This window comes from Heterocephalus glaber, unplaced genomic scaffold (genome assembly GCF_053883595.1).
Source record: "Heterocephalus glaber isolate CG9 unplaced genomic scaffold, H.glaber_assembly_v1.0 deba00001666, whole genome shotgun sequence".
NCBI lineage: Eukaryota > Metazoa > Chordata > Mammalia > Rodentia > Bathyergidae > Heterocephalus > Heterocephalus glaber.
The window spans coordinates 22,641,668-22,655,564 of NW_028258406.1; the positions used below are offsets into that span (position 1 = coordinate 22,641,668).

A 13,897-nucleotide genomic window follows, 5' to 3' on the forward strand; every position below is an offset into this window, starting at 1 on the left:
GGCCCCCAGGACGGCAAATACTCTAGGTTTGTGCCTATACGTGACATTACCTTTTCTTCAGTGATAACTTTTTCTAATTCGGAGAGGACTACTGGCTCAGAAATTGGATGATAAAGTGCATGTGTAACCTTTAAAACCCAGAACACACAATGTGAGTGTCCATCAATAAGAGAATGGTAAAAAAATCATGGTTCATTTATACTGTGGACAGTGCCAATCTCTAAACAAAAGATGCTAAACAGGGCGTGGTGTCACACACCTGAAATCCCAGCACTCCGGATGTTGAGGCAGGAGGATTGCCTCGAGTTTGAGGGCAGCCTGGGCTACACAGTGAGCTCAAGGCAAGCCTGCACTACAAAACCAGACCCTGTCTCAAAAATAAATAAATAAAAATAAATAAACAAAAGATGCTGCATCAATAAACCACTGGCAAAAAGGAAGTCTGTGAAACGTGGTTAAGTAAAAAGGCCAGTATACATTAGTGTATCTCACATGATCACATATCCACTAATAAACAGTCTGTATATATTATGTTAGCACGCACACTCACATACATACACTGCAAATGTGCTTTCCCCACACAGATGAGATCTGGAAAGATACTTGGCACAACTTTTAATGACACCGAAGCTATCCCTGGGGAGCACAGTTCAACCAGAGGCAGGTATGATAGTGAAAGATGATACTAATACTTCAATATGACTGGAATTGTTTATGAGTGTACAGTAATTTGCAAATAAAATATACGAAAAAATGTTATAAATGTTTACTCCCAAAAAGTCAAACATTACGTGCTAGTTAATCTTGACTGTTGACTTGACTGGATTCAGAGATTCTAGAGAGTTGACTGGATTGTGAGAACACTAACCTTATCAATGGGTTAACCCACTGAAGAGTTCAAAACTGAATGGGCTATTAGGAGGTGGGGCCTAGTTGGAAGAAGTAGATTATGGGGTCATGACCTTGAGGATGATATCTGATTCCTTCCTCTGGATCTCTTTCTCTGTTCTTCCCTTGGCTATCGTGGGGTGAGGAGCTTCCCTCTTTCATACCCCTCTGCCGTGTTTTTGCTTTAGATCCAGCAGACTATGGACTGAACCCTCTCAAATGATGAAGTAAAGTAAACCTCAATCCTTTAAGTTGTGTTACGTGTTTTGTCCCAGTGATGGGAAAGCTGACTAATACACACCCTAATAGTTACTCAAGAGTTTAGTTTTATGTTCCAAAATAAACACAGACAGTACATTTCCCACTGGAAACATGGCTGGATCCTTATCATCACCATCACAGCAGACATTCCACAAGGCCTATCTGCTGAATTACAATGTGCTTATTCATAAGGACCACATCTTTGGCTTTTCAAGACAAACCATTCAAGTGAAGCATGAGCTCTGGGGCATCCAGTTGCTGCTTCTAACAACAGGTAAATTAAGCTGAACAGTAAGCAAATTGGGGACACATGGGTTCACCAGTCTTGCAAGGAGGAAGCTGCTGCTCTAGGGAGTTTCGATCACGTGTAGTCAACTGTGAAACTGACAGTGAAACTAGATCCTTCTTAACCCCCATGGCAGAGGGTCTGGCCCTACAATGTTGGTCATAAGACAGAAATAAAAGCAGCGATGTGAGGAGCTGGGGCAGGAAATACCGCTGAAGCCATACTAAAGAGCTGAGAGTATCTGGGGGTCACCCGTGGGGACTGACAACAGGGGCTTCTCCAGCTTTCGAATACATACCTGGACGAATGTACACAGGATGAAGAAGGTAAGGTTCAGAACAGACAGTCCTGGGATGAGACTGTGGTCCAGGACCATCGCCTCGTGGGGGTCACTGCTGGGTATTAACATATAGATCATTAAGCCCATGACAGGGATGCCAAACACCAGGCTGCAGAGAAAAGACTTCTTCCACCTGAAAGCAAATGCAGTATACAGACATGTTAGAAGCTGTCACTTAGATCATGGGACAGTCCCCTCCTAAAGACTCGGTTTAAAACCTGACTTTCTCACATGTCTGGAACAGACTACCATGGGCTAAAACAAAAGTAAAACTCTCTCTCTAACACTGCCATCTTAAGGACAATCTAAAAATGTAAACATTGTGGCAACATAGCCATCTTCTTTAGTTGGCTGGTATGTGACCTTTGATCTATTATAGGTTTCGAAACTGAGGTCCAGTAGCTAAGAATCTACCCCAAAGAGGTTAACATTCCCAGTCTACAGCTGTCGATGGCTATTTCATCAAAATGCATTCTTTTTTTTTTCTGTATAACATTATTTATTGTCTGTAGTGGTAAATAATGACAAACCCTAGAACCCAAATATCCACTGACAGAGAAGAGAAACACAGATTTACACATTAGAGTACCACACAACAGTAACAATAAATGATACAGAGCAATAACTATCAACATGGATGAATTTCACGAAACTATGTTGAAAGAACAAATTGTAAAAGAATAGGATATGATTTTTATAAGCACTAACAACTGAAAGTCAATACTGCCAGTGTATCAGGCACTGTTTTAAGCACTTACAGAACAATGCCTCATGAAATCCCTACAATAAGTCCTATCAGGTTGATTCTATTTTTACATAAGGAAATGGGCACCAAATTAAGTAATTTGCCCAAATCACATGGTCACTAAATGGCAGAATCTCCTGGCATCAGAGTCAAAATGCATTCTTACAAAGACCCTCAAAGAAAAAAAAAAAGGCTTATGGCAGTATTTTATTAGTATAAGCTTACTTACACATTCAATTTTGTCAGGAAAAGGGGTTTACTGGGGACTGAACCCAGGTTCTTTGCACTGAGCTACAACTCCAGCCCCTTTTTATTTTTTTATTGAGACAGAGTCTTGTAAAGTCATTAAGTTGGGCTTCAATTTGTGGACCTTCTTCTGCAGCTTCCCAGAGTGCTTGGATTATAGGCCTGTACCATTGTGACCAGCCATTACACATTCAATTTTTAAACAATTATTTAAAATTCAGAGTCAGTAAGAAGAGTGAGGCTGTCTACAGTGTCTGCAATCAGGGGTCAATTGCAGCACATGTGAATCTCTAACCAAGTGGTTGTGGAACCTCCTCCCTCATTCCTCTCCTTTGCACTTCCTCCTCGTCTCTGACCATTAATGGTGGAATGCTCCGGCTTTCCATCCCTTCACTTTTGTCTTGGTATGGTATACCAGTATGCAGGAGCCTTTATTGTGTGCCCCAGCTGCTGCCCAAGGCCCTGGACACTCAGACTTCCTGGCTTTCCAGGTCCCTGGCCTGCCAGTCCCTCCTATGGCCTGGGGATCCCTCAAGGGGATCCCAGAAGATGTCCTCCCTACTACCAATGCATTGAGCCTAGCGTTCAAATCCTGGGTCCCCTGCTTGGAGGCTTCCTCAACCTTCCAGAACCCACCTACACCACTGCTGTCATGGCTCCTCACACTTTGCCTGTCAGCCCAGAGCCACACTAAGACAGGGATGATGGTGTCTGTTCATCCCCAGCAGTGTCACAATGCTCTGCACACAACAGTGGCCTCTAAATTTGTTGAAAACATAAAAGACTGTCTGAATCAATAAATGAACTCCAGTCTCCTGCTTCCCTGGCCATTAGCTTTGCACTTAGCCATGATGTCTGCCCTCAGATTCTAGCTCCAGAACCTATGCAAATAAAGTCTGAAAATACTGTTAAGAAAAAAAAAAGACCCTACCTTTTTCTCTCCCAATTTGAGCACTATCCAACTACAGCTGGCTGTTTAAACTATTGAAAATTAAGTGAAACTTAAAAATTCAGCTTCACAGTTACACTAGCTGCATTTCAAGTGCTTATGCACAAAAGTGCAGTGCAGACCTGGAATGCTACCATCATCAAAAAACTTCTACAGACAGTGCTGTTTCAGAGAGTTAATGTTCCAAGGATAAAGGCAACCAATCCAGATGGGAGCCCAGGGACTCCCACAAGCACAAAAGCATTCACACAACATGAGCCACAGAGTCGGTGGGGACAGGAAGACAAGACAGAGGTCTTCAGTTTGTTTTGGTGTTCTACCTACTGCTTTATTTCCATCTTGTGGTCCAAGTGATGAGCGTTGGGCCTTCTCTGGGCCAGGGAAGCATGGAAGCCAATCTCCTTGTTATCAAAAAGAGAGGGGTGAAGAACAAAGGGGAAGGTATTTGTTAAAACACACATTGGCAGAGAGCACTTTACAGCTCTGGAAATTAGACAGTGAATCTCAAAGTGCCTCTGGAGACTCTACTGAGTTCTCTCACACTAGCCGACAAACCCTGTTCAGAGGTTCAGTACTGTCTATGTGGAGAGATTACACCATCTGTGAAGAGACAGTGTCAAATGCTGATTCCTGACCCTTCCCTTCTGTTGGCAAAGGCAGTGGATTCTGAAGCTAACTTCACCAGGCCCCAAAGCCAATCAGTACTGACTTATAAATTCAGAATTTTTGAGTTTAGGAATCCCACATCTTTCATGGTCTGGTAGTTTCCTTCCATTCATAAGGAAAGAGAAAGCCAGAGAGGTTAAATACTTTGCCTAAAGCCACAGTACTATTCAGAAGAGCTAGAGCCAGAACTCAGGTCTGTCTCCCACCAGAGCTGCTCTCAGCCCCTTCAGTATCTGACACCAGATTTCTCCCGTGGCCCACAGAGCCTGGGCCTCAACCTCGGGCTTTTCTCATGAATGACCCCATGAACTTCTGCAACCACCTTGATCTGATCACTAGTCTCTGACATTATGACCATTATGAACATGTCAGGAAATGTCAGTCACCATGATAAACAGGGGGGCCCCAAAACTCTGGGGCTGGGATTCTGGGTGAGGGGGCAGGAGGTAGTGCAGGCATGGACATTCTAGCTTATTTTCCAGAGCAAAAAAGATCAAACTTTCCTACAGGACACACCTAGCAGAGGTCAAAATGTAGCATCGTTCTGTCCAATGCCAACATTCCCTTAGTCTGTAGATACTTGGTATGGGCAAATAGTTTAGAATTATAATCAGGCAATTTAACATGATGTACCACATATCCTGTCAATACTGATGTTTCTCAGGGAGGATCTGAAACTAAAAATAACAATAATGTCTTTTTCTCATCTCTTTCTTACCTATTCATTAATATGCTGCCTCAGATGATTTGATATTTACTTACCCTCATGGATTATTTGAAATTGAACTTATTCCACAGTAAAAGTTGGTGGATTTTCCTTCTGTTTAATTATATGTTCTCATTTTCTTCAATGATGATTTGTTACTGTTTTATAGGAACCAGATATAATTTTTCATGAATGAATTACCTTAATAATTCTGACAATATCCCGTGGACCAATAATTTCTGGATCAAATTTCACATGGGCTTTGCTGGTGGCAAGGGCCACAGAGGCATAGGTGATGCCAGTGGTTCTGGAGAGCCTGGACTCTATGTTGTGAATACAGGAAGCACAGGTCATCCCTGTGATCTGCAAGACAGGGGAACAAAACGTCACAGGACCAGGACTGAGAGGCACCTCTCACGAGCACCTAGGGGGAGCTAGGCATGGTGGTGCATGTCTGTAATCCCACCACTCAGGAGGCTGAGGCAGGAGGACTGCTGTGAGTTTGAGGAGTCTGAACTACATGTGAGACCCTGTCTCAAAAAAGAAGCACCTGGGGGGAGAGGTTAGATGACAGGAAGCCACTGGCCTTCTCCCTCTACAGCACCCTCCTAAGACTCTGAACTCTCACCCACAAGCCCATAAGCCAGATGCTCAAAGATGCTCACCCCTCACATTCCCTTTAGGGATGTAGACAGTGTTCTTCTCCCCCTGCTCAGGTACAGGAACCAGTAGCCATTTAGCAGATGGCAACAAACTAAGGCTTAACTTTGGGCTCTAATAAGAATGGACTTTTGGAAGCTATGTTTCAGTTATCTTGCCAGCAACACTAGATAACAACTGCCTCTTAAGAATAAAGGTGTGAGCCAGGGATTTAGCGCAGTGGTTTTGCCGCCTGCTGCACAAGCGCAAGGACCCGAGTTCGATCGCCAGTACCAAAAATAAAAAATTTTAAAAAAGAATAAAGGTGTAAGCCTATGCAAAACCTCTGAACTCCGAAAGGCTCTATAATTTAGAGTCTTGCCAGTGCCTGGTTTGTAGCCTCTGCTAAAACCCTCCTGTTCCAGTGCTCTGATGGCTTGAAAGAGGATGACAACAATGCTTCATTAACAACTGGAGGGCAGGACTCAGGGAGTGACCCATGGATGAAATGGAATCTGAGGGGATTTCAAAGTATAGAGAGGGTGCTGACAGGTGAGAGGCACAGTAACACTAAAGGGAAAGACACAAGGCAGGATGGCATGGGGTAGGTGTTCAGGCGATCTGGAGTCAGCTTGGCTGGCACAGGGCCTGAGAGGAAGAGGAAGGAATTTGAACTGCTGGCTGGGTCCACAGCATGAAGACTCTGGAGCAGAGCCGAAAGTTAAGCCAACACCTGATGCAAACCAAAAGGGGTAATGTGCATTGGGATGATGTGACTGGAACTGCACTAGGAAATTTGCATTAGTGATTTCAGAAAGAATAGTAAGAGATAGGATAGACCATCTGGAATTAGGGAAGGAGGGGAGCTCATCTGTAATTGGAACACATTAACCTTGGCAGGAGACCTAAGAACAATACCGAAAAGAGAGGACTATCAGGCAAGTAGGAGCTAACCTACTGGCTGGTGGCTGCAATAACAGAATCTTATCATTTACAAATATTTCAGTGGTGCTCCTAAACTCTCCTATTTTTGCAGTAATGATAAAAATTAGCACTTATGAAACACTTCCAACATGTCAGGTCCTGTCCTAGTGCTGTACAGCTCTCCCTACTCTATGAGGCAAGTCTCAAAAACAGTGTAGGATTAACTCTGGCTCTCGACAGGCAGGGCCTCACAGAGCCAAGGGGTGCTCCATAGAGACTGCTCTTATCAGGAGCTCAACGTGCAACTTGTGTTCTCGAAACTTTCTTCAAACATTTACTTAGCTCCAATGGCAGTGAATAAACATTTAAATAAGTAAAATAGTGTTACTCAGCTCTTTTGTGGTTTCTCCTAAGTCTCCATTTTCATAAAAAGAACTTTATACAGAAGTACTTCTGAAGTGAACATTTTGTCAATGCCAGAATTACCTGTTGTTTCCAATGATTTGCCAACATGCAGCTGTGCCAGAGGACAGACACAAGGCCTCCCAACTCAAACACAGTAAGAGCAATCACCACCCAAGGCATTCCCCTCAGACCTAGTGTTTTGGGATACCTTGGTCCCTAATTATCTTCGAGACCTCCACATACCTACAAGAAACCCTTTGCATCTTTGTGTGTTGTTTTTGCAGGGCCGAACACTGAGCCCAGAGCCTTGCACCCACTAGGCAAGTGCTCTACCATTGAGCTACATCCCAACCCTCTATCTTCTTTTTTTTTTTGTATATCCTTTTATTGGCACATTTTAGGTATACAATATAATGACATTCATCATTGGAGAGATGCACCTTTACATAATCTCTTGGTTCTTATTTTTTTCCCCTTCCCCTGCCCTCGCTTCAACCCCTCCATCCCTCCCTATTTACAAAGACTTTGTTTCCATTTTTTCATTTTCTCATATTAATTCCATTCCCTTCTTTCCTTTCCCCCACCCCTCCCACTTCCTCCTCCCCTTTGCCCCTTTTCTTTCTATTTCACATTATTATACCTTTTAGTTCTTATTTACACTTTCAGTTTCTCACACTAGAGAAACTATTCGGTATTTACACGTGTGTCCTGTTTATTTAACTTAAGAGGGCCAGGGATTTAGCTCAGTGGTTCTGCCGACTGCCTCACAAGCGCAAGGACCCAAGTTCAATCCCTAGTAGCAAAAAAAAAAAAAAAAAAAAGTATTTCACTTAAGAGTATCGCCTCAATGTGCATCCATTTAGTAATAAATGTCTTTAATTTCTTGTGTTTGATGGCTGAGTAGCACTCCATCTTATAAAAAAACCACATTTTCTTGATCCAGTCTCCAGTTGATGGGCATTTGGGCTGTTTCCAAGTTTTAGCTATTACAAACTGTGCTGCTATGAACATGGGTGTGCATATATCACTGTGGTATGATTCTTTTAATTCTCTGGGGAAGATCCCCAGCAGGGAAATAGCTGGGTCAAATGGGACTTCCAGCCCTAGTTCTTTGAGGTATCTCCATACTGATTTCCACAGTGCTTGCACCAGTCTACACTCCCACTAGCAGTGGAGCAGGGTTCCTCTTTCCCCACAGCCATGCCAGTATTTGTTATTGGTTGATTTCATGATGGCAGCCGTTCTTTCTGGAGTGAGGTGGAATCTCAGCATTGTTTTCATTTGCATTTCTCAAATGACCAGTGATGTTGAACATTTTTTCATATGTTTATTTGCCATGTCTACTTCTTTGTGTGAGAAATGTCTGTTCATTTCAGATGCCCATTTTTGGATTGAGTCTTTAAATTTGGGAGGTCTGATTTTTTTAAGTTCTTTATAGATTCGAGATAGTAGACCTTTGTCTGAGGGACTGCTGGTGAAAATTTTTTCCCACATTGTGGGTTGTCTCTTCACACTGCTGGTGGTTTCTCTTGCTGTGCAGAAGGTTTTTAGTAAAAAGAGATCCCACTTGTTGACTGTTTGTGCCAGTTCATGGCAGCCCTCTATCTTTGAATGGCACCCACTACCCCAGAGACTTATTTCCACTGCCTAGAGATAAATGCACACAGTTGAGCTTCCCTTTAGACTTGAAAGGCTGTGTTCAATCTCCCCCAACCCACCACCCCAGGCAGCCCATTATCTGTGCCACTTCTCCTTCCCAGACTCCTGCACTTCACCACCTCTTCTTCCCTATACCCTAGTGTCCTTGCTGAGATCACCTCCTCTGACTTTTTTACATAACTGACCTTCCTTTACAAAATGAACAGGTCACTATTATTGGCTGGGGTGGGGTGGGGGTGACGACACAAAAACCCATTGACAAACTGGGTATATTCAAGATGGAAGACATTGGTCACAAGAGTGACTGCTGTCAGAAACTCATCTACAAGCCATATGAAGCCTGCACCACCTTGTAAGGCAGCCACTGTACTTACAACCAGCTCAATGTCGCCATCTGAGTCCTCATTGTTCTCCATGACTGCTGCCTCAAAGCCCAGGTCCTGGATGAGCTGAGCGATCTTAGGTGGCTGGATGAGCTCTGGATTATACTTGACTTCTGCCTTTCCTGACATCAAGGCGACCAGGATGGAGAGAACACCTGGAAACATCAGGTCACAGTCGAGACACTTTGAGCAAGGTGTCTGTGATGACACAGTCAACACAATCTAACAAAGAAAAATGTATCCCCAAAAGCCTCTTAAGAGTAGTGTTTCTCCAACTTAGCAGCACAGGATGATCATATGGAGAGCTCTGGCAACCTCAGTGCCTGGCCCCTAACCCAGACCAAGCAGTCAGAATCTCTCAGGGTGGGTAGGTGTCGCTTTTTTTTTTTTCCATACTGGGGATCGAATTCGGGTCCTTGCACCTGCGCAGCAGGTGGCGAAACCACTGAGCTAAATCCCTGGCCCAGGTGCCACTTTTTTACAAAAGCTCTCTATGTGATTCTAATGTATAGGCAAGTTTGAATACCCCTATTCTTTAAAAAAAAAAAATCCTTCTCAAACAATAATGGGTATATGAGTCATCTGAGGACCTTGTTAAAACAAAGATTCTAACTCATTGAGTCTGAAATTCCACATGTCCACTCAGCTCCCAGTGATGCAGATACAGAACGCCTGTGGACCACACTGACAGGCTTTCAAAGACTCCATGGTTGCATGCACATCAAAAAGTAAGGGAGGTGGTCTGCAATTACCATTAAAGAAAAGATATGCTTTCTTTCTCCAGACACTGTCATACAAGGAAAAAATAACTTTCAAAAATGCTCTTGCTATTTTTCAGTTTCTAGTGACTTTCAGCAATGAAAAAGAAATCCCCAAGACTATCTTGCTAACACTATTATGTTTATGGGAGGATGGGGAAAGGACTACATTCAAGTAAATGAAAGCAATGATGTGCTTTACAAAGTGTAAGGGATGAAAATGAAGGATTCAGACAGGTAAAGACAAGCATTATAAAATTATAAGTTAATCCTATGAACAGTCAGCCCATGGATAACAAAGGAACTCCTGTAACACCTCAATTTAAGAAGACATTCTAGAATCCAGGTAGTTTAAGGCACAGTGAGAGGCTAGAAAAACAGGTCTTCCTCATTTAGAGTTGATGCTAAGGGACAGGGAGTCAGAGCACAAAAACACATGGAGCCACTGGGGTGTTGAAAGAAGGAAATCATCTCTGCTAAGTGAGGTAAAGTCATGGTTAAACTACTTCCAAACAAAAAAGGAGGACAGGCCAGGTACACTTGTAATCCCAGTTACTTGGTGGGGTTGGGCAGGAGGATCACAAGTTCAAGATCTGCCCCAGGGAGTTTAGCATCATCTTGTCACAAAATAAAAATTTTTAAAGGCCTGAAGATACAGCTCAATGGGAGCACTTGCCTAGCATGTGTGAGGTCTGGGTCCAATCCTCAGTACTAAAAAGGAGAGGCAGGATTTTCTTCTATACTTTCAGATTTAAGAGACAGTATTGGAGGCTGGGAGGTAGCTCAGCGCTAACATGTGCTAGGCCTGGATTTAATCCCCAGTACCACAAAAAAAAAAAAAAAGAGGAAGAGTAAGAGTGACAGTGAGAGTAAAAGACATAGAGAAAGAGCTGGAAATGTAGTTTGAAGAACAAAATTTTGCTATTTTCATAAAACTCTGGTTATAGGAACAACAGGACAGAATATTTCAAATTGGAAGTTCTACACAAAATGCATACTATTTATTCATTTTATAGAAAGCAGCTGATGGGACCGAATAATACTGGGAAAAGCTAATTAATAAGTCAATCCATAAATTATAACATGACCTTTAAATTGGATTTTACATGGCTAACTTACACAGAGATATACTTTCTCTCAAACTAAATACTTCTTAGAAAACAATGCCAATTGCACAAAAACATTAGACAAACATCTATTTTATCCTATCGTGAACTTGCTACCAGATTTGCCATGGCTACTAATGAATGCAGTCAAGGGTGATTCTGAAGGGAGAACACCTACTCTATACACAGCATTCCCAAATTCAACAGGGATATAGATCTCTTACCAGCTTCTTTCTGGAGATTTCTTTCTATGTGAGACACACAGGATGCACAGGTCATGCCTTTGATCTGTAAAAAGCACTTCTGTGGTGCTACTGTTCCAGTGGATTGGGGCGTATGTGATGAGTAGCCAGGGCTGTGGTTTCTAAGGGGCCCCCTGGCTTGCGGAGTCACTTCCTGCACGGACACAGGTGGGTCACCTACAGTTTGCAGCATGGCATTCCCAGCACTGTAGTGGTTGGCAGAACAGTTTTCTAGAATAAAATAACAGAAATAATTCCAATTATAAAACTAAATAGTAATTTGTTTTACAGAGCAACAAGTTCAAGCCCGACAATACACAGATTAAAAGTTCCTACAGAGGTGACATGGGGGTTGCTATTTCTATCTCTGTGTCTGCCTTCCCACAATCAGAGACAGAGAGAGGCACACAATTAGAGCAACATAACAGGTTAATGCTTTAAGGATGATTATTCTGGGTAGGCAAAGGCTCAAAGAACATGATGATGATAGTAATGATAGTAACTCATCAGGCATTCTGCTAAGCACCTTACATGTATGGTCTCCTTTAGTCCTTAAAATAGCCATATATGGGAAAAGCTCTTATCCCCACTACGGATGAAGAAATGAATTACAAGAAATTAACATGTCTCAAGTAATGGAACAAGATTTAAATAGGTCTGTTTAACTCCAGGGTCTGTACCTTTGACCACTACCTCATTTTTGTAGCAGAAGTCTGGCTCTCTTCCCATGAGAATCAGACTTTCATTGAGTTGTTTGCTTTTTTCTTACTGATTGTGTAAGTTATCTATATACCCCAGATATAAATCCTTTGTCAGTTGTATGCACTGCAAATACCTCTTTCCAGCCTGTGATTTGTTTTTACTCTTCTAATGGTTTCCTTCAGTAAACAAAGTCCTTCATGTTAATGAAATAGAATGTTTTGATTCTTTAAAAAGAGTAGCATTTTTTGTGGTGGTACTGGGGATTAAACCTAGGGCTTTCACACTGAACTACATACATCCCTAGTCTTTAAAAAAAAAAAAAAAATGTTTATTTTGTGCTTTCCTAGATGTCTACCTCAACTTCGTAAAAATATTCATAGCATTTTCTTCAAGAAGCTCTATTGTTTTAAATGACTTCCTCATCCATTTCAATTACTTTTTGTATACAGTACAAATTAAGAGGGCCGGGGATTTAGCTCAGTGGTTCCACCACTCCTACCTTGCAAGCACAAGGACCTGAGTTCGATCCCCAGTACCCAAAATAAAAAACAAATTAAGAGTCAGGGTCAATTTCTTTCTAATTATGATCCATTTCCACAGACTGAAAAAACCATCCTTTCCTTACAGAATTCCAAAGGCACCTTTACCATATATTAGGAGATCACACAGGCATGGGCCTGTTTCTGGGTTTCCATTGTGTCCACTGATCTTTTTTTGTCTATCTCTGTGCCAGTACCATGCTTTCTTTTTTAAAGGTATAATTTACTTGGAGTAAGATGCACAAACCCCAAGAATCTCCCTCTGAATCTTGTTCAACTTAGTTGAATTACATGTTCAATGTGTTTCCCACTGCTACTATAACAGATTACAAGGTTAGCAACATAAAGACCACAATGTATTATCTTATAGTCCCATAGTTTTAAGTGTCACATGACTTCCCAGGAAATCAAGGTGTCAGTAGTGCTGTGTCCTTTAGGAGGCAATGGGGGAAAAATATGTTTTCTTGTCTTTTCCAGAACCTAAAAGCCACCTGCATTCCCAGGAGCATGGTTTCAGTCCCCCATCTTCAAAGTTAGCAACCCTCAGTCTCTCTTTAGCTATCCTGCTTTTCTAACTCAGCCAGGAAAGGTTCTCTATTTTTAATGACTGATGGGATTCGACTTGGTTAATTTAGCACCTCTCTCAAGATTCACGCACTCCTTTCATCTTATCTAATACAGTATGATCCAAAAATATGATGAATGGTTATAATTTTAAAATTTATTACAGTAAAAGACACACTGCTGTTAATCCCCAGCAGAATACTGCCCCCTTGCTCAGGACACACTTATCCCATGTTTCTTGACATTTCTGAAGCAGTTCTGGAAGTCCTCCTTCCTGAGTGTCTTTAGTCGTGGCCTCCTCAATATCCTGCACTGATTCAAACTGTTTACTTTTCATGGTGATTTTAACCTTGGAGAAGATCGGGATGTCTCACTGTGTCAGATTCAGTGAATAAGCGGATGAGGACACACTGTAACATTTTTGGGAAGGCATTTGGCAGCAGCATTCATTGTGTTTATCATCCCTCATAAAGACATGAAGGAGAACTTCTAGAACTGCTCTACGAAGTGGCAAGAACAGTGGAACAAGTGTGGTCAAGATGAGGGAGGTTAATGGCAATGTGTCTTTTATGGTAATACTTTTAAAAAATGTAAACATTTACACTATATTTTTTGATCAGTCCTTGTGTAAAGTCCCTTTTGCTATGTAAGGTGACTTATTCATAGGTTCCAGGGATTAAGGTGTAGATACTTGGAGACCTCCATTCTGCCTACCACATAAATACACACCAACATTAAGATCAATATACTGGATAATTTCACTGCTCCAGAAACTCACAGTATTTTGATAACTCAAAATACATAACTTTAAAAGCATGTAAAAATTTAATTATATCATTTAATGAAGGACTGTCATTTTTCTAAAGCTGAAGCTGCAGAAGACAGAAAG

General features: G+C 41.9%; 1 protein-coding gene across 6 annotated transcripts in view; it reads right to left on the minus strand.

Annotated features, from left to right (window-relative positions):
• Atp7b (ATPase copper transporting beta) overlaps nt 1-13,897 on the minus strand; it is a 90,008-nt gene that overhangs the window by 40,262 nt on the left and 35,849 nt on the right. For all 6 annotated transcript variants that reach the window (XM_004844131.4, XM_021257809.2, XM_021257807.2 and 3 more), the window contains 5 exons: nt 11,186-11,434; nt 9,089-9,252; nt 5,289-5,450; nt 4,040-4,116; nt 1,734-1,908 (listed from right to left, as the gene is read on the minus strand). In XM_004844131.4, coding sequence (XP_004844188.2) covers nt 1,734-1,908; nt 4,040-4,116; nt 5,289-5,450; nt 9,089-9,252; nt 11,186-11,434 — 827 coding nt within the window. The remainder of the gene's footprint in view (nt 1-1,733; nt 1,909-4,039; nt 4,117-5,288; nt 5,451-9,088; nt 9,253-11,185; nt 11,435-13,897) is intronic.